A 20,446-nucleotide genomic window follows, 5' to 3' on the forward strand; every position below is an offset into this window, starting at 1 on the left:
TTTCTCCAGTGCAGATTGATCTCCAAAAGAGCTCCCTGTTCACTGTTTTTTGGGTGACAGGGTGCTATCTTTAGACAAACACAACGCATCAAAACAACAGCCCGCACCACGCGCTGTCCGCGGGCTGGCTCCCGAGCATGCAGGGGGGCGAGTCCATGTGGTTTGGTGGTTTACCAAGGATTGTGAAGCTGGGCTCGCACACACAATTATGTTTCAGAGGCGGTATCCTTGTCTGTGGTCTGTGTGATGCTCTCCTTTAAAAGCCCAGTCACTTTGGTGTGTAGGTCTCTTTGTAATTCAAATGACACCCTTTGAGGAGGATGATTTACATCACTGGTTCAAGGATGGTGCCAGGTGTCAAATTCTGTGAGTGCTGTGAGCGAAACGGTGGAAATTAATTGGGCCGGCATGCCAGGGGGCTTATACAACAGCGAAATATGTAAATTAAACAGATGATAGGAAGGAGAATGCATGTAGGGACAGGGATGGGGAGGGGAGGCTCATCCGCATAGGGATGGGAGGGTGCTTATCTGGAGAGAGGCCAGGAGGAAAAAGGGGGAGAAAATTGAATATTTGTTTTTCATTGAAAACCCACTTGATTAGACATGCAGTGAGAAAAAGGAGCCTTCACAGTGCTGTCAAGGAAGTGTTAGACTGTGTGCCCACCAACTGCAAGGTTGGCGGTTCCAACCCACCAGCTGCCTCGTGGGAGGCAAAACAAAGCTCTCTGCTCCCTGGTAAAGTAGAAGGTCTTGGAAAAACAGGAAGTCCCTGGCCAAGCTGGACGCGCACGACAGGTGGCTGCGACAAGGAGCTGAAACGGAACAGCCGTCGTCAGGATGGTGCAGGACCGGGAGGCGTTTCATTCGGTCGTGCATGGATCGCTCAGATTCAGAACCTGAGCCTGCAGGACAATCTAAACCCGTGAAGATGGGCTGCCTCGGGGACCCTGTGCCAGGGGGCTCTGGGTATGAATGGACTAGATGGCAGTGGGCTCAGGGTCCATCGGAATCTAAGAGTGGCGAACCTCAAGGAAGTCTTGAAACAGGAGTGAATGATGTGCGTCTTTGAGCAAATGGAGGCTGTCTGGATGCAGCAACAGGCTCACGCGTAGGATGGCCGCCGGCACAGGATCAGGCAGTGTTTGGTTCTGGTGTGCATGGGGTCTCTATGGGTGGGAATCAACTCAACGGCACCCAACGAGACATTTCTAAGCTCCATTCAGAATGTGCAGCCCACTCCTCGTGATCACTGCACACAATCCCCATCCAGGACAAATGGTCTGAGCTTCCATGTTCACACTGAACTTGACCATCATTGTCAGTCTAGCGAGCTCACGTCCACCGCCAGGCTGGCTGTTTGAATTCACCCTGGTGTGTGCATAAGAAGTGTACATAAGAAGTGTCCTGTTTTCCTGCTTCATTCCCTCTTTTATGGTGGATGGCAATTGGAAATGACTGGGTTTGAATCTGTACTTGCAAAACCCAGGCGGATTAGTAAAGAGATAGAAACACAAAGTTGAAAGGGGTCCCTTGGAGCAGTCGCTGGCCTGGCCTTTCACAGCTGACATATAACCCACTGCACCACCAGGACTCTGGAGCCCATGTCCCATGGCAGACATAGATGTTAGCCTAAGTTACATTTGAAAACCAAGGAGCTGAAACATGAGGGGCTTCCGGGGAACAAGGTGGTCTGAGAGGAATAGGGTAGCCTCAGAAAAAGCATGGGGTGGGGAAGCAGCACACACAGGAACAGGGGGTGTTTTGGGGAACGGAGAGGGGTACAGAGGGAGGGGGTGACTTGCCTTCTCCTGGATGAACTCAGGCCTGTGATTGTTGCCATCTTGCACGTGGATGTTCACGGTGGCTGTGGATGACAGCTGTGGTGTCCCCAGGTCTCTGGCGGTGACCAGGAGCGTGAACACAGGAGCAGTCTGCAGGGGGTGGGAAGGCAAGCACAATCCTTCAGACACAAGAAAGAACAGCGCCCCGCAAATCCAGGCATGCCGAGCTAAGACGGAGCCGGGTCGAGAGGGGCTCGTCCTGTCTTTAGAGAAGTCCACATCACCTCGTAATCCAAGCATCCCGAGAACCGTATGTGCCCCGTCGCGCAGTCGATCTGGAACACACTCTCTCCCAGCGAGGGCGACTGGGCATCGAGGAAGTAAAGGACTTTAGAATTGAAAGTGTTTTCCTGATCCTGGTCAACGGTGGACAGCTGGAAAATGGGCAGGTCTGGAAGGAATTTGAAGAGTGGTTACTTTTAGCTGACCCAGTGGACTAAGGAGGGCCCTTTGCTAAGTGCCACGGGGTGAACCCCGAGGTGCCGACACGTCTAAGCGGCAGGTCCTGGAGTCACCTGCTATTCTCCCCACTTCATGGAAGACAGGCCTGGCAATCTGCTGCAGAAGAGCCACAGCTTTCAAACCCTGCGGGGCGTGCTTTATGGTGACACGTGGGCTGCCCGCTGCGGCCGCAGCAACTAACAACAACACAGGCCCAGTAGAGGAAAGGAAAATGGAGGCTTCAGCGTGACGTCAAGAAGAACTTTCTAGGCACGATTGCAGATGATGAAGAAATCGTAAGAGACTAACTGATGGATCATACTGTACAATGCATGGCCACTAATAAACACACACATATATGTACCTATGCCACATACATATCAAATGCCATCTCTATATAGTTTAAAACGAAAGAGAAGGCATATTTCAAATCTATATATGGGAGGGGTGGAAGAGGGTCCTTGATAGAGAATAAGTAGGTGAGTGGGTGTGGCCACACAAGTGCAGTGTGGCCATCCAAATAGGGTCTGGTCTGTTTGGCTCTTCCTCTGAGTGTAAGAAAGCCAGCTGAGAAGCCAGAAGGGAAAGAACCCCAGGCCACTGTAAGTGGAAAGTCATGAGTGGATTGTGTGTGACATCCCTGTCTGGAGTGGTGGAGGCTGCAGGGGCCACATAGCTGAGACCATGAGGCAGAGCAGAGGGCAATACCAAGGCCTGGAAGCTCCAGGTGGGCTTCCTGGCCCACAAAGCAAGGCCAGAGGCCCAGGACCCACGTGGCTGAGAGGCTGAGGGCCAGAGAGAGAGACTTGGCTGCTAGCCAAAGGGAGGCACTGCTATGGGCCAGATGCGGACCGGAATGTTTTATGATCGTGGGCACGTGGTGAGCTGTTAGCTTCCCTGAGTTAACCACCACAAATATGAGGCTTGCCTACACGGTTCCGTGTGGCCATCGAACCCGGCAGAGACGTAGCGTGCTGGGAGAGGGGTGGACAGTTGGACCAGAAGGCGGTGAAAAAGGCTGGGGGCTGGAGGCATGGGTGACCTCTGCCTCATGGCTGTCGGCCTTGGCTGTGTGAAGATGGGCTCTCCTTCTCTCTTGGGTGGCCCGAGGAGGTAAATGTGGCCCCCGTGGCTTCTTCTCGGGAGGTAGGGTTAAGACGAAGGTGACCGGCACACCAGCAGGAAAAGAGAAATGGAGGGAAGGAAGGAAGGGGCCATGAAGAAGTGACATAGACAAGGCCAAGGAACCTATAGAAAGACTTGGGAACAGGTGTGAACATTGACCGAACACCAACAGTGCTGAGGACACGTTTGTGTGTCTATGGACAAAGAGGCCAGGTCCCTTCCGTTGGGCGTGCCGCGGGAACCCACGATCCTCTTTTTAGGAATGCCTGGGGGTCGTGGGGATGGAAAGTTAGCTGGACGGTGTCTTCTTTGCAACGTATTTTCTGAAACCAACATAAGTTGGCAGCGAGACTGAGGTCCAGCTATAGGAGGCTGGTAAGTGCCTAACATACCCCATGAAATCAAACAGCAGGGCAGATGGCATCGGGAAACACCAGCAGGTTGCAAAGGGTAAACCTGTGGCTTTTGAAGAGAGCATTCATAAACATGCACTCATTTAAAACAAACAAAACACCCACGTTGTGTGGCGGTGTGCCATTGAGACACATGCACACGAGCAAACACTTAACTCTGCTTCCAGGCAGATGCATTTGTGATGTTACCTAAAAAGCTATGCATAGATGCACACACACAAGAGGGTTCCTAGATGTCCATGGGAATGGAATCAAGAGCTAATGGCATTTTCCCACAAGCTTGCCAAGCCCTCTGGAATATGGACAGCTGCGGGGGTACATACACTCAGGCATGAGGGGCAATGGAGAAGACAGGGTTTATGGGCTCTTCGTGGCTGCACCTCAGTGGTGGCATCAAACAGGTTTCCTGTGTTTCTTTGGAAGTCCTTCGGCATGTCTGAGGCTAAGGACCCATCTCCCTGGCAAAGGGGAGAACTCATGTTCCTTTGCTACTGGAGGACAGGCGTGCGGGATCTGGAGGGAAGAGATTGTGTGTGTCACCTTGTTGACAGTTCGGAGAGGGGAGACTTGCAGGAATATTCAGAATGTGTCTCCCAAAAGCCAAGGCCAAACCCACTGTCATCGAGGTGGCTCTGGCTCCTGCTGTCCCTGTGCCTGCCAAGGGGACCCGAGTTCTATAGGGTTTTCAAGTCTGTGACCTCCTGCAGGCAGATCTGAGACCCGTCTTCTCCCTTTGTGTTTGGCTTTATGGGCAGATTGGCATTGACAGATCAGGAGAGCAATGGGACAGCATTTCATGGAGTTCCACTCAGCCCAGGCTTTGCTCTGATCCAGGGCTCTGACCTCTGACCCGTGAACAGCGCAATGTCCCCTGAGGTCCAGATGGACCAAGTTCCCCATCAAGAGCCCCAGCGAGACAACCGTCACAGAGCAGGTGGGAGGAGCCACAGCCCCGGCACTCACTGGCTTCCTGGCTCTCCTTCACCTCGACGTCCACTACCTCCTTCAAAAATCGGGGCTCATGGTCATTGACATCATTGACCTTGATAGTGACCATCAGGGATCTATCCAGGATCTTCCCTGTGGAGCGATTTGCCACATCAAAGCGCACCTGGGGTGGGGGGTGGGGGCAGAGAATGGTGTTAGTGCTGCGGTTCACTGATGTAGTGATTCCCCTCGCATAGCTGGAGAGGGGGCTATTTGTGTCCTTCCTGTCTCCCTCACTAGCGGGAACATCCCCTGAGGACTCGTGCTTTCACCGTGAACTTCAGATGCCAAACACACAGGGTTGGTGCACACTGGCTGCTCTTGTTGGGGGACATCAATTCCAACTTATTGCTGCCCAGATGACAGAGGATACCTGCCCTACAGTACATTGGGTTTTTTTTTGGGGGGGGGTTGGTGGGGGATGAGGGGAAGCTCTAGTTTCTATATAAATAGATCGCCTGATATCTGTCCTTCAGAGCCGATAGGTGCGTTGAAACCACTAGAATGGTGGTGAGCAGCTGAAGGTTTAACCAAGGCACCACCAGGGCTCCTTGGGCGCAGACCAACCCCCTGGACAGCAATTCCATTTTGGCTCGAAGGAGAGACCAGAGCTGCCCAGGCCGGGCTTCCCAGCTGCCGTCTTTATTGAAGCAGACCAGTGGGCAGTTGGGAACACTAGCCTATCTGTGGGCAGCTGACCACGTCCATCCCTGCACCCTGGGACTCCTCGTCCTAGAGCAGGTGGGCGGTGCCCATGTGTAGATGGGAGCATTATTAATAGGAGTGGCGGCCCAGCCTCTGGGCCTTGTCCTTGAGGGACTTCCAGTACTGAGCCCTGCATGCGACGGAGCCCTGTGCCCTCACAGGGACTCAATGGGCTGCTTGCAGCTGCTACCCTCACCCTTCAGCTTGGCGACTTGGCATGCCAGGGCTGCTGTCACAGAGGGCAGGCTGCCAACGACCACCATTTCTTCCCACTCCACGAGGCTGGACGTCCAAACCAGGGCATCAGCTGTGTAAATTCTCCAACAGTTCTGAGATGGAAACCATTCCCTGCCTTTCTCCCTGCTTCTTGGGGCTGCCACCAATCCTTGATGGCTTGGAGCTGTGTCTTCAGCTGGCACTGCCACCCCCACTCCCACCATGTGTGCCTCTGTGTCCGTGACTGTCTTCCTCTTCTATAAACTATCACTCATATGGATCAGGACACACACACACCACCACCACCCCTGGTGTTGCCAATTTAACACCACCACCATCCAGTCCTGGTGGTGGTTATGTGTTTGGCTGCTAACCTCAAGATCAACAATTCAAGACTGCCAGGTGCTCTGGAAGAAAGGCGGGGCTTTCTACTCCTGTGAAGAGTTAGCGTGTTGAAGACCCGCAGGATCAACTCTACCCTGTCCTACAGGGTCGCTGAGAGTCAGAATCAACTTGAGGGCGGTGAGCGTGAATCCTTTGAGCCATCGAGGCAGGCCCAGCTCATGGTGGCTGTATGGGACAGAGGAAAACCATCCCTGTGGGCTTCTGTGGCTGTGGTGTCGACAGACACAGGGGGCCACATCTCCCTCCAGGAGAGCCTGTGGAAGACTCCCCACCAACTTTTGGCTGACCGTTGAGGGTTCAGCACTGAGCCCACCAGGGCTTCTCTGATGACCTCATTCATTCATTGGCAACATCTCCAAAGAAAGAGTCTAGTTCCCCCATGATGCCTCGCTCATAGGTGCATGGGTAAGCTAGCACCTCAACACACTTCTGTGGGGGTGGAGAAGAGACCGAGACCGTGGCACAGACAGATTCAAAAAGCGCACATCAGGCGGCCCACCAAGTTGGTGCCTGCTCAGCGTGACCCCTCCCTGGGGTCAGGGGCTGAAGCTGCACCGGAGAGGGCTGCCTCACCAACCTCAGACCTTGTGGTCAGCAGCCCAGCTTCTAGCCCACAGTGCCACCAGACGGGGCAGCCCAGATGCCAGCCCAGGGAGCGTGCAGGGAGACACAGCACAGCCATGTGGTTCTGCGCAGTCTCTGACCTCCGAGCCCAGAGCAGGAAGCCCCCTGGTGCTTCAGGCGCAGCCACTCCGATCCTCAGAGCCCCCGGGCATCCCCCCTGCTCCGCTGGCCACTGCTCTGGACCTTCTGTCCCTGTAGACCTACTGCTTGCTCCATGCCTTCCACCGTCATGGGCCCACCAGGCATTACACCGGCGGTCGCTGCGGCCCAGGGGTCCAGTGCTCTGCCTCTCCCTTGGAATACGGAAGGGCACCAGGTGCTCCCACCTTGCACCAGCTCCGCTTCGGGGGACGCTCTCATACATTTTTCAGTTTCTGTGCAAAGCAAATTGGCTTCCTCGTCTACTGCGCGCCACGCCGTCCTCCATAATTTATGCCTGTGCTGCCCCCGCTCTGCGCCTTCCTTAATCACCCTGACTTCTGGCCCTCAGACGGTGCCAACCGTAAAGGCTTCCACTTAACAAGCTCCACAGGTCTGCTTTCTGTTTGTGAGTCTCCCACCCCATTTATTACCCTGAAGGCTACCTCGGAGCCTTCTGTTCCATTAGATGCTGGAGAGGCATGAGAGCTGTTTATTCTGGGGCAAGACGTTCCAGAATGTCCCGGGGAGTCCGGGTGGCAGTGGAGAAAGGACACGCCCTGCCTCTATGCTGCCCCAGAGCTCGGCTCCAGCCCTTTGCCAATGCCTCAGGACTTGCACCCTGGGATAAACAAACCCCCGGCGCATTGGCATGCAGGATCGCAGAGGGCGGTTTGAATTGACAGGCGACGGGCCTAGGCCCTCACGGAGCCATCCTAAATGCCAAGCCCACGGCATGACAGCGCCGGCACGCGCCGCTCATAACGACAAAGGGTGACTCGATGGTGATGACAGCAAACAACTATATACTCGGAGGGCCGCAAATGGCTGGATTCTCATGGCTGTGTTTGCCTCCCGTGATGCCGAGCATGGGGTGGGCATGAATTGATAGAGGTCTCATACAAAGTCAGACTGTTAGAAATTAATTTTTTAAGGTTCTCCAGTTTCTTCTCTGAATGGCCGATGGGAACCAACCTTTCCAGCGCCTTGCCCACTTTCAGAAAGCACTTGCAGGCATTTGGCATCCAGCCTCGTCAGCTGCGTCCTGCAGACCAAAAGCAAACCCACTGCGGCCCGTCGTTCCGACTGCTCGTGGACACTACGGGATGGAGCAGAATGGCCCTGTGGGGATTCTGAAGCTGTCACTCTTTATGGAAGCAGACTGCTGCATCTTTCTCCCTGGTGGATTCAAACCACGGACCAATGCCAAACCCACTAGGCCACCAGGCCTCCTCCCCGTAGCACAGAGTCCCACAAGAAACACGGCTGTGCCAGCCCACAGTGCGCGGAGGCTTCAAAGAGCTCAGGGAGGACATCCTTTCTCTTTTCGTTCCATTTTCCATAAACTCTTAGACGCTCTCTCGTCCATCACAAAATGTTTTACAGCCTGGAAACCAAACAAGCCCAAAAGGAGCACTAAACACCCTGCCCCATCCTGGTACAGACAACCCCCTTGCTATCGTCTCCGAGAACCTGGGGGTTCAATGGGCCCTTGGGGTTGCAACCAGGAACGGCCACATTCTGCACTCTGCCCAGGATGACTGAATCGGAATGAGCATTTTAACACCATCTGGTTGCTAGGCAACCCATTTGCATCTTAAAACCTGGGAGGAGAGTTTTTTAAGTCTAGGGGGTCCCTCTTATGGCCGCTCCATATGCCTTCTTTTTAACAGACACTGCCAATCCTAGGTCAGATTTTACATGGAGAAAGAAGACCCAGAAAGTTTTGGGTAAGACATTTCTCTGTGTCTTTTGGGTAATACATTTTTCCCATGTCTTTATGGAGTTTTGCATAATTTCTGTCTATTTAGCATTTAGAGACTCAGCATCTGTGAGGTAAGGATATCTCTCCCATGCTAGTGTCATGGGGGGAGGGGGGACCTTGAGCTGCTAGCCACAAGATCAGTGGTTCAAACCCACCAGCTGCTCTTCAGGAAAATGATGAGGCTTCTTCTTCTGTAAAGATTTCAGCCTTAGAAACCCTGGAGGGCAGTTCTACTCTGTCCTCTTGGGTCTTTCTGAGTCAAAATCCAGTCACGGGCAGTGGGCTTTGTTTTGCTTTCTATGGTTCTATATGATGGTTTTGGATAAAAGCATCCGAATTACCTTTTTCAGAAGCTGAGCAGCATATTCCTACAGGGAAGGCATTCATCTGTGACTACACAGGTCTGAGAAGCCTCCATTCCCAATGACTTCCTTCCATGGAAATCCAAATTGGAGCCACACCTGGTTCTTTTAGCGCTCCCAGGAGGTCAGCTGGGCAATGTGCTACCACAGCACGTAATCTGGGAAAACAGCGGGTTGGCTTCTGACCCCTAAAGACTGTGTTCAGGGGAGCCTTGGTGGCACAGTGGTTAAGCTTTGGGCTGCTATCAGGAAGGTCAGTAGTTCCAAACCACCAGCCACTCCTGAGGGAAGAGACAGGTCTTTCTACTCTCAGGAAGAGGTACAGCCTCGGAAACTCACAGGGGAAGTTCTGCCCTGCCCTGGAGGGTCGCTGTGAGCCTGCACCAACTCCATGGCCATGAGTTGAGCTCAAGGCGATGTTCAAGTTCAAACCCTCTGTACCTGAGACGTGGGGTGCACACAGGCCAAGCAACTGCATGGGGATGGCAGTCCTCAGAGGCAGGGAGAGAGGATGGGACAGCTTCTCCTTGGGAGCCTCCAGCACCATGTCTGGGGTGCAGTTTTCAGAGCTGGGAGGGAACCGATGCCAGGGGTGGGGTCCTTCTTTAGGACAGCTCAGGAAACTGGGGGTTTTTCTTTTAAGGTCCTTTCATTGGTGTAGCACCTGAGCTGCAGCTTCTGAACCTGTCTTCTCAGGCAGACCCTCGCGCATCGTGGAGCACTGCCAGCACCTGAGCAAGTCCTGAGGTCTGCTAGGGGCAGCCAGAGAGGTCTGGGTGTGGTGTGTGGCTTATCGCCATGGCTGTCAAACTGGAATCAGCTCATTGTAGACGAGTCCTGTAGGTCTAGTCCCAAATGCTTTCCAACATCCCAATTGGGTTGGGATATGGGTCATTAAAATGAAGACTACCATTATAAAGCAGCCCCCTCTCCTGTCCCGCACCGTAAAAAATTACAACATTAAGTTCAGCATCCAACGCACACAGCCTTTTAAAACTTGTCACAGTGTCTAAGTGCAGAACACATCCACCTCCCAGTACCAGGGACATGGTTGCTTCCAGTAAGACTTATCAATGACAGTATTTCTACCACAACAGACAAACTAATCCACTGTCCTTGCGGGGACTAGAGAGCAGAATGGAAGCTCCCCTTGTGAGTGTCCAATGTGGTCAGTCATTGCAGGAACTAACAGCCTCATCTTTCTCCCTCAGCACCACCGGCAGGGTCAAACTGCTGGCCTTGTGGTTAGCAGCCTGACGCATAACCACTGCACTACCGGGGCTCCCTCTTCTACAAGAGCTTTATGATAAACAGAGCTTGGCATATGTAAGAGTTAAGGTACCGTGAAAAATGGTGTCTTTTCTCTATCCACGGAGCGGTGAACATATACTTTCCCCGTGTCCCGGTCCATAGAGAACAGGTTGACCTCTGGGTCTTCATCCACCCCAGGCCCGCTCATTAGATACATCAGTTCTGCTTCATCACACTCTCTAAACGGCTGGAAGAGAAATCATTTTGAAAAGAAGGTGAGAAGAAATTGTTAGGCAGAGCAAGAATCTAGGTTAACAACCAAATGCATCTTCAGTGAGCGGCCCCCACGTACTCCACCTCAACGGGTTTATCCTGACAAAGACTCACTCAGGCCACGTGCGTGCGGCCCAGGGACGCCTGCTGCTGCCGGCTGGGCGTGAAGTCCCATAAAAACACAAAAGGCCAAAATCACGGAAAGGGCCATCCTAGGGTGAAGAGTCCTTGCTGAGAGAAGACCTCCCCGCGAGGTGGACTGGCACGCAACACCAGCTTCAAATGTCAGAAGACTGTGAGGCCAGTGCAGGACTGGGTGATGTCTGGTTCTGCTGTGCGTGGGGGCGCTGACTCCATGGCGCCTCCCAACCTCTCGTAACACGGGCTTCCCTGCGGCCTCGCTGGAGTTAGCGGAGAGCGGTGTCTGTGTTCTACTGTGTGGCTGTTGCGAGTATACACAGCAGCAAGTGCAAAGACTGCGTGTTTAATTCAGGGACGTTGATGGCACCCATCAAACTGAGCAACCGTTCCCTCCGTCCGCTGCTGAATTGGACATTCCCACCCACCCCCCACCCCCAGTGGACATAAGCTCACTCTCCCAGTCAGGCCCCATCGAATCTTCGAGTTGGTCCCATGGAGAGAGGTCTGGAAAGAGGGCATCCTGTTAAACAGGAAGGGTAGGTTGGACAGCAACACACGGAGAGTGGGGCTGCGTCGTCTTTAATCCTGATGCGCCTTCATACGTGTGCGAAGAAACAAGTGGAAGATGCGTGCCCGTGCTTACGACAGAGGACCCCTTGAGGCGTGGAAGACATGAATCCACAGCTGGCATTTAGAAAGCACTTAGAAGGCACTGGCTTACAACACGTCTGCGCGTCCTACCCCGCGGGCACCATCAGGTGCCATCAAGTTGTTGCTGACTTGACTCATAGCGTGCAACAGAAGGAAGGAGTCAGAGGAAGGAAGGAAGGAAGGAAGGAAGGAAGGAAGGAAGGAAGGAAGGAAGGAAGGAGCTGTCCTAGGAATAGCAGCAGAACAATGTCCTAGCCTGAGTCACGTCAGCTTTCAAACGTCCCTGTCAAGTGGGTGTGGTCAGGGACCTGGCCGTGCAGGCGAGGAAACAGGAAGCATGCCTTTGACATATGAGGGCATCACCCATCTGAAACACACACCTGCTGAGCCCACTGCCTCTTGGGAGCCACCGTCCCATCCGGGGGCCTCCAGAGCGTGCTGTGCTTTCCATGTCCCCGTTTGGCTCGAGCGTGAGCAGTGGGCACTACTCTGATAAGCCTCAAAACACTACGGATTACCTGACATGTTTCTCTAAGGCACAGAGGAAGATTGTCCACTCAGTTTCAAACCCAAAGCGCCACAGGACCAGGAAGTTGGGAGTATGAAGGTCATGAGCCAAGAGTAGTCTGGCATGCTCCTGTGTCTCCCCCAACACTCCCAGTAAACTCTGACCCTCTGTTATCAGCACTGGCCAGCCAGCCAGTAGGGAAGGGTGGGGACTCTGGCACCCTAGGAAACATAAGCCTCATCTGTGAGGGCTACATAATTTGATGTCAACTTGATCAATAAGTGAAGGGGTGGGGTCTAGCCTGTTAAATAGCTCACATCCTGATGATGCCTCCTGGTGAGTGTGGCCTTCTCATGGGAATTCTGGGAACTTCCTCTCTTTCTCCCTGGAGGTAGGCGTCTCTCTCTCTCTCTCTCTCTCTCTCTCTCTCTCTCTCTCTCTCTCTCTCTCCTCTCTCCTCTCTCCTCTCTCTCCCTTTCTCTCTCTGCTTTTGTCTTCCTGTTGACAAGCCACATGAAGCCACACTGCGACCTGTGAGAGCCCTGGAAATGCTTCCATCCCACTAGATTAGCAAGACTTTGCACCCACTGGCCTGTGACCTCCCTACATGTAGTATCATTGCATGTGGCACAATGATCAGTCATCAGACTTATTAACTCGTATCAGACGTGTGGACTTGATCTGGACTGGGCCGGGATGTTTTCTTGATATACAACTACTCTTGGATCTAACCTCTTTCCTACACATGAGTGCCTCTGGAAGTTTCTCTAGTCAACCAGGCCTAACACCCCACCTGAGTGTTGCCACGTGGGAAGGCAGAGTCCATGCGCAGCAGGGTCTCCAGATGGAAGTACTGAATAGTTTTAAAGTATCCCTGCTTGTAAACAATAAAGCTGTGCCTTTAGGAGGCACAAGCTGGGTTCAGAGAGCTTGCTGGGCACACTGGGATCAGCCTGCCTGCTGCCAGCTGGGGTCATGTTCACACACACATGCACGCACACACACGTGCACACACACACACACACGCCCCCAGGGAAGGGACTGGCTGAAGTCAGGTGCCCCAGAGCCCAGCCCTCACCAGCACATGTCCTCCCAGGGCTGTGGTCAGTCACAGAGATGACTGAGTGTCTTACCTCACCCACTAACTTGGGGAAGGGACCTGGGTCTTCCTCCTCCAGCTCCAAGGGGGTGATGACTGAGTCTCTCTTGATTCGATGGAGAGGCCAACGGCTCTCCCCCTGGAAGTGAGAAAGACAGTGCTCAGAAGAAGTGGCAGGCACATCACCCCTACCAACCCCACTGCCAGCTAGTCGGTTCTGACTCAGTGACCCTGGTTGGGCAGTCAAACTGGCCCTGTGGGGTTCCGAGACACAATCTCTATGGGGACAGACAGCCTCAACTTTCTCAGGAGGAGGACCTGGTAGGTTTGAACCATGGGCAGTGCAGTTAGCAGCCCAGACTTCAACCCTGTCCCCCCAGGGCCCTTGGTGTTCATTGTAGCAGGCTCACAGTATATGTGGGCACCTTTTCAACAGCCGCCAGCATGTGGAAATCACAGTCCCTGTTCTCTAAAGAGCTTTGGAGTCACCCCCAAATGGGAGACACCTGCCACCTGATGACGTGCATATCCCCAGCGGTGCTGGTGGCACGGTGGCTCAAAGCCCCGGTGCTAACAGAAAGGTCAGTGATCCCAACCCACCGGCTGTCCCCCGGGGAGAGAAAACCCCGGTGACCTGGTCCATAGAGACTGCTGCCAGGAAAACATATCCCACTCTGTCCTGTAGGTGGCTGTGTGTCAGCGCTAACTGGATGGACCCTGCCCACAGCGTCTGGTTCCAGCACGCTGCTTGGGTGGCACACCTGGGAGCTGCTGGGCCTGGTGTCAGACTGTGCAGGCTGTCCCCGTGTCTGACTTTCTTCCTCAGTATGCCGTAAGACCCACTGGCCTTGCTGCTTCTACCTGGGCTCTGTTCATGTGGACTGCCACGTGACCAACCCGTCACAGACACTCGTCCCTTATGATGGCCCCGGGGGGACCCCAGGTGGTACACATGGCTTGTGCCCGGTGACTGACTGACAGGTGGGCAGTTTGGATCTGGCAGCCCCTGGGAGATGAGGCTGGCTGCTTCCATCAAGATGAGAGCGTTGGAAACCCTCTGCTCTGGCTTAGAGGGTCACCATGAGTCTGAGCCGACCGAGGGCCACGCACCCTCTACAAGCCTCCTGCCGCCCCTCAAGAGCCTAGACACCACATCTCAGAGCAGCTGCATGTTCTACAAGCTGAAAATAGACGAGGCACTTCAGGATTTGAACTTGCGATCCAACCTTGAAGTGAGGTGCGGCCTCGCTTGGCTGATGAGGAGACTGGATTCCATACTCAACCTGCACTTGATCGGCAAGCTCATCTCCTCCTCGCTGGAAGCTGTTGGAGACACTGACCTTTAAAGTAAGAATGGCATTAATTAGCAGAGAATGTGCTTTGTGAGCACCAGAGAGGAACTGCCTGAAGTCACACAAATCTTCCAGGACTCAAAAGAAAGGGGAAGCAAACAAGAACTCTGCTCCGAAGTACATCCCGAATTAAATCCCAGAAAAAATAGAGTGTTGAAAACATTTTGTTCTGATAAATATAGTTGCTTGCTCTCAGCATCTCGTTTGTGACTCCCACTTCTCCAGTCATGAAAGGAGAATTCACCAAAAGAATCCTGGGACACGATTGAATACCCACAGCCATGGATGTTAGTGGCCACGGGGTCGGGTCCAACTCACGGTCACCTCCAACAAACCCACCTGTATTGTTGTCACCCCACAGGACAGCGTAGAACTGCTCCCAGGGGCTCCAGAAGCAGCCCCGTGGCTTTGAACCACCCACCTACCAGTTAGCAGCTAACACTTAACCCTCAGTGCCACCAAGGCTGCTCTGGTGATCTGTGTGTGTGTGACAGAGAGAAATGCTTCCTGGTCCCGTGCCACGGCCACGGTCCTTTGTGTATTTGAGCCCCATTCTCCCTGCTCCTCCACTCGGCCAAAGGCAATGCCCGTCTCCAGGGGCTGGCCTTTCCTGAGCCCGAGTCCGCACCATACGATGCGACGGGGGAAGGCGCAGGCTGGTTGGTTTGCTGGAGTCAGAGATAATGGTGGCGCCTTCCTGCCATTGCCCGTGTGTCCACTGGCCCCAAGGAGAAGACTTTTGAACTCTGCGTGGCAGGGCGTCAGGCATCAGTCGGTGCCGATAGTGACTGCTTCCTGAGTAATGCAGGCTATCAAACTCAGGGCCCAGCCAGGCACATCACTTCAAAACAGAGAAAACTGCCGCTCTTGGGGAAGCCTGGAGAACTCCATTCTGCTTCTACCCAGCTGTAAATCCAGGAAATCGGAGTGTATTCTTGGCTAAGAGCTTTGGCCACCTGAACCGGGCCCTCTCTATGGGCCTCCGTCTCCCCCTTCTGTCAATCCCTGAGAGGATGAGACAGTACATAGCTGCACGGGGCCCTTTACCTTCCCAAGCACTGTCAGCTCTGTCTACTGTTACAGCACGTGACCAGCTCAGCCGACAGCCATGGAAGCGTGTTGAAAGGAGGTTTGAAATGGTGAATGTTTATACCTTGTTCCCCCACCAAGAAGCTTGGAATTTCACACCATTGTGCGCCAGGTGCATCTCCCTCTCCTCTTTGTTCGCCTTAGAAACGAGCTGGAGAGCGCGCCTGGGGGGTGTGGGAAGCCTGGAAATTGTCATATTGGCAGCAACGACTTTCTAAGTGCTCTTATTGTATTTCCAGCCCTGCCAATTTTAGGCAATTTGTCCAGAGGAGATGTCATCCAAGAGATTTACATAATGCTTTCTCCCCTATGGGGGGGGGTGTCCTCCACGGAGCTGGCTCCTCCAGCTGCAGGATCTGCGCGCAATTCCTCCATGCGTGGGGCACAGGCAGCCACCCTGTTCCAGGCTCTCTCCACACAGCCTTCGACAGATGGACGGCGCTCCACATTGCGAGTCCAGCTTGGCCCAGTAGCTGTGGGGCTTTGTGCTTGCTGGGGGAAGCGGGGATTGTCTGTGCCAAGGAAGCCACTGCGTCTCGAGAACTGCTGCAGCGACGTGGAGACCGGGGAGCCATTCTTTGACAAAACTCGCCAGTAGATGCCACGGGCTACTTCCATTCCAGGGGAATCTTGGATTGGGGCGTCGCAGTCGATTCTCTGTGGGTGGACCCTCCCAGGCTCCCCTGCAGCCCTCTCTCTGGACTCCAGCCTGGGGCTCCCTCTGGTGGGCATGTTCTCCATGTGACTGTTGAGAACCCCAAAAGGGACACTAGCCACTGAGGAAATGGTCTTTTCATGTTTCCAGCCTTGAGCTCATTTCTGAGTGTGACATTGTGGTGCCGCAACAGAAGCAGAACAGAAGCGGAGAGCGTGTAGAGCGTGCTGCCCTCTGGAGCAAGGCGCTCTGAGCTCGCTGTGCCACCCCTGCCCTCTTGGCACGTCGTTGTTCCCATTCGCATCAGGGGAAAAACTAACGGCCCTTTCCTGGCTAAGAGATGCACACGTGCATATGTCTACATGGCATCCTCCGAGCTTATATGTGCAGACAAACTCCTTGAGGCGCTGAGGGCTAAGGAAGTTCCTCTTGGGGGCCTGTTTGCAACTTTTCTCCCCTGAGTCTCTCCACAACGTTCTCGCCTGCACAGCTCACAGCCAGCATGTCAAAGACAGACTTGTGGCTGGGAAACCTGCCCTTCCTTCAGGACTTCCCACCCCAGCCCAAGGCATTAGCCACTTTTTGCGGGGCGTCCACTCAAGCTCCCTCTAAAGACTCAACCCTATTGCTTGCTCTTCTCCACTTCCCATACCCCCAATTCAAACCCCACCACCTGTCTGCCAGTGTGTCACCCTGTGGTGCCCAGCATGTTGCTGTGATGAAGCTATGCCACCAGGATTTCAACTGACAGTAGAAGCGTCCACGAGGGACTTCCAGTCCAAGGCGAGCCAGGAAGAAAGGCTTATCAATCTACTTCCAAAAAGCATCCGATGGAAACCCCGTGAATCGCTACATAATGTGTCTGATACAGTGCTGGAAGGTGCGCCTGCTAGGATGGCAGACACTCGAAATACACACTGACTACCAGAAAAACTAGATGGTGCCCGGCTCCCACTGCGGACTGCTCTAATCATGACAACAGCAGAAAGCCCTGGGCAGAAAGGGAGAAAAAGGTGCAGAGCAAACTTCAAAACCATCGAGAAGAAACCACATTTCCTGGTCAGGAAGAGATGGGTGGAAACCTCAAGTTTTAGGCAACCGTCAGGCACCCTTCAAACTGGAAACCAAACCGATTCCCAGGGATCAGCCTTCGGTCAATCAATACATGGGTCCCTAATGTGAACACTAACGCCTGGAAGGAATGGACTCTGCTGGACGCTCACTCACTGCCATCAAGTCGATACCAACCTAGCACGACCTTCCCTACAGGACAGGGAAGAATTGGGGGGTTTCTGAGACTGTAACTGCTTATGGGAGTAGAAAGCCCCGTCTTTCTCCCAGAGCAGCTGGTGGTTTCAAACTGCTGACCTTTCCGATCACAGCTCAACATGTAGCCACTACACCACCAGGGCTCCTTCCTTTGGACATCAACCATAAAAGCCCCAAAGGGCAGCATTGCCCCCCGAGGCAGGAAGGGGTGGGAGAGGAAGCTGAATGGAAGCAAGAAGTCCAGGGAGGTCATGGAGGAGCGCTGTTACCATGAGGGAATTGAGAGTGATGCCTTGAAACAATACCTGGGTCAACTGTGGAATGGGAACAAATGCCCTCTGCAGGGTACCGTCTCATCCAACGAAGTCTTCACCCAAATCCCGGTGCTTTTTTTAAGTGCAGATCTCAACATCGGAACTCAGCCCAAACTCACTCCCAGAGGAGCCAAGTCCAGCCTGCTGGGTCCCCTGCTCACCTGGCCCACTCCGTTTCCAACCACGCTGCCCTCGGCCCCTGCCCTGCCCCCAGTGCTGATTTACCTGAATGAAGAGTTGTGTAGCTGGAATGGAGTGAATGTCATTAGTATTGAATGAGATCATTTAAGAAAAAGCCTTCAGAGGGTCCCAGATTCAAACAAGAACAACAAAAAGCTAGACTTTGCTCCTGGTCCAAACTCAACCTTCTTTAAGCCCCATCTCTCTCTAGCCTGCCGTGCCTGCCCCAGCCAGGGCTGAGCTCGGGGCCCTCAGTACAGACATGACCGGCGTGGGGAGGGCTTCATCTGTCATTACTGGTCGTTGAACTCAAAACAGAGATGCAAACTAGAGCTCAAACTTAGTCTTTTAGCTTCGTGTCAGAATCATGAATGAGGATGTGGGGAATTTAGAAGGAAAGGCAGGGAGTCATAACAGCTATCCAGCAGGACAGGGTCAGATGTCCTCTGTAGACAGACAGCTGGTGGGTGGGGTATTGGCATCCTTAGGATCACTGTCACCCAGGGCTAACTCATGATGTCAGCCCCACTGCTCCTGGACCTCCTCTCGTACCAGAACATGCAGGAGCCTTAGTAATGACGACCAGGGCTGATCTGAATCTGTGGTAAATATAGCTGTGATCGTGGCAAATAGCTACACAGGTAAAGGCATAACAACATCCATCCCTCGAGACTGGCGCGTGGGGGTATAGCATAAACCATTTTAAAACTGAAACAAAAAACACAACTCGCTGTCATAGAGGGCACTCAGAGTGACCCTACAGGACAGGGTGAAGCTTCCCCGGTGGGATTCCAAGACTGTGACTCTTTATGGGAGTGGACAGCCTCGTCCTTCTCCCTCAGGCCAGGACGGTGGTTCCAAACTGCTGGCCTTGCGGGGAGCAGCCCAGGTTCCTAGGCAGTGGTATAGACGGTTACGTTCAAGAAAGTAAGAGGAAACAAGGAGAACAGAGGAAAAGCTGCAGCGCCGAGACATACTTCAAGATCGTCTGTCTTGGATGCTATGAAGACTCCCAGCAAAACTGGTTAGCAGAAATCCTTCTCGTTGAATTACCGCATGGCTAGTCAAGGTGGAAACTACAAAAATAGACCCCTTTAATTACTACTTCATTCTCAAGAAAGTTATTGATAGCAGCTCACAAATACCGATTGTCACAATGTAGCTAAAACCCCAGCAATGAAACTGGCAACATCGCTGACTGCACCAACCCCAGCCCACAGCCCAAACCACATGGTTCAAAGTGTCCTTGCCATTGGCCGATACAGGCAGCTCCGACCCGCACACATACATGATCCACCCACTGCCATCAGGTCGATTCCGACCCACAGCCACCACGGCACGCCTGCATCGTGCTCCCATGGAGCTCCTGGTGAGCTTGAACCCCAGGCCTCCTGATTAGCAGACCACCGCTTACTTACCACCCCTATGGCTCCCTCTGAAGCGCATGAGAAGGTTTAAAGCGTGAATCAGCCGATTCCCCGTCTGAAGGGCCTAAGAGTGATGGAAATAGACAGACGCATGGACACGATGAGCCCGGTGGACTCGTGGACACACAGACATCAGTCTCCACAACCCAGAGACCAGACGAACTAGAGGATGGATGCCTGGCTGCCACTGCCAACTACCCTGAAAGGGACCACATTAGGTTCGAAACCACCGGCGTCTCTGAGGGAGACAGACTGAGCTTTCCACTCCCATTGAGGGTGGCAGTCTCAGGAAACCACAGGGGCAGGTCCACCCTGTCCTGTGGTCACCGTGTGTTGGCAGGGACTCGGCGGCAGCAGGTTTGGGTTTTGTTTGTGGTTTTCTAGAGAGAATGAGAGACAGCGGTGGAAAGGAACTTGGTATCATGAAAGAGACCAGGCTTCTTGGTGGGAGAGAGACTGGTGGGATTCCCAGGACCATGGCCTGGCACCCTTCTGCTCCGTGTTAGACTAATTTACCACTAAAGATCCAAAGCCTGTACCCAAGACAAAGCACAGGGGTGGGGATAGACTAAGGAATGGAAACAGGAAGCGCATGGAGGAGGTGGGCTCAGCGGTGGTGCACAGAGGGGACACCAGGGGAAGAGTGTATACTTGTTGACTATAAAAGCCAGGATCTGCCCTGCCAACTGCCACCTAACATGCAATGAAAGGGTATTTTTAAAAGTAAGCCAGCACAGAGCCTGAACTTTGTGAGCATGGCGTTACCTGTAACCTGGGTGAGCAAAAGCTGTTTGGGGGGATTGTTGTTGGTATGACTATAGGGCTGTTTCTATGGAAATATTTTCTACTGGAACACTGCACAAAACGTGTGTAGATAGTCATTTGGTATCCACCCCCTCTGGTGGCATCCCTGCGGAAGGGTGGGCACAGGTCTTGGATGGCAGGTATGGTGATAGACTGGTATTAACCACTGTATATACTTGAGTATAAGTCGTGTTTTTCAGCACATTTTTAATGCAGTTTTGTAGTAAAGTTGGGTGCCTCACCTGATATTCGGGCCGGCTTATACTCGAGTACTTACGGTTCTTCAGGTGGAGCTGGGTGGGGGTGGGGGTAAGGGATGGAAGAGGGTAGGTTCCCAAAACTCTGTGCCATGGAGTCAATTCTGACTCACAGCACCCAGTAGGAGGAAGAGAGCCACCATGGGGCTGAT

General features: G+C 53.4%; 1 protein-coding gene across 1 annotated transcript in view; it reads right to left on the bottom strand.

Annotated features, from left to right (window-relative positions):
- CDH26 (cadherin 26) overlaps positions 1 to 20,446 on the bottom strand; it is a 49,195-nt gene that overhangs the window by 22,762 nt on the left and 5,987 nt on the right. Inside the window, exons 2-7 of the mRNA XM_075527680.1 lie at positions 14,174 to 14,325; positions 12,982 to 13,086; positions 10,367 to 10,522; positions 4,786 to 4,933; positions 2,068 to 2,234; positions 1,805 to 1,933 (exon numbers count right to left, since the gene is read on the bottom strand). Of these exons, the coding sequence (XP_075383795.1) occupies positions 1,805 to 1,933; positions 2,068 to 2,234; positions 4,786 to 4,933; positions 10,367 to 10,522; positions 12,982 to 13,086; positions 14,174 to 14,325 (857 nt within the window). The remainder of the gene's footprint in view (positions 1 to 1,804; positions 1,934 to 2,067; positions 2,235 to 4,785; positions 4,934 to 10,366; positions 10,523 to 12,981; positions 13,087 to 14,173; positions 14,326 to 20,446) is intronic.

The sequence above is a fragment of the Tenrec ecaudatus genome, chromosome 12 (genome assembly GCF_050624435.1).
Source record: "Tenrec ecaudatus isolate mTenEca1 chromosome 12, mTenEca1.hap1, whole genome shotgun sequence".
NCBI lineage: Eukaryota > Metazoa > Chordata > Mammalia > Afrosoricida > Tenrecidae > Tenrec > Tenrec ecaudatus.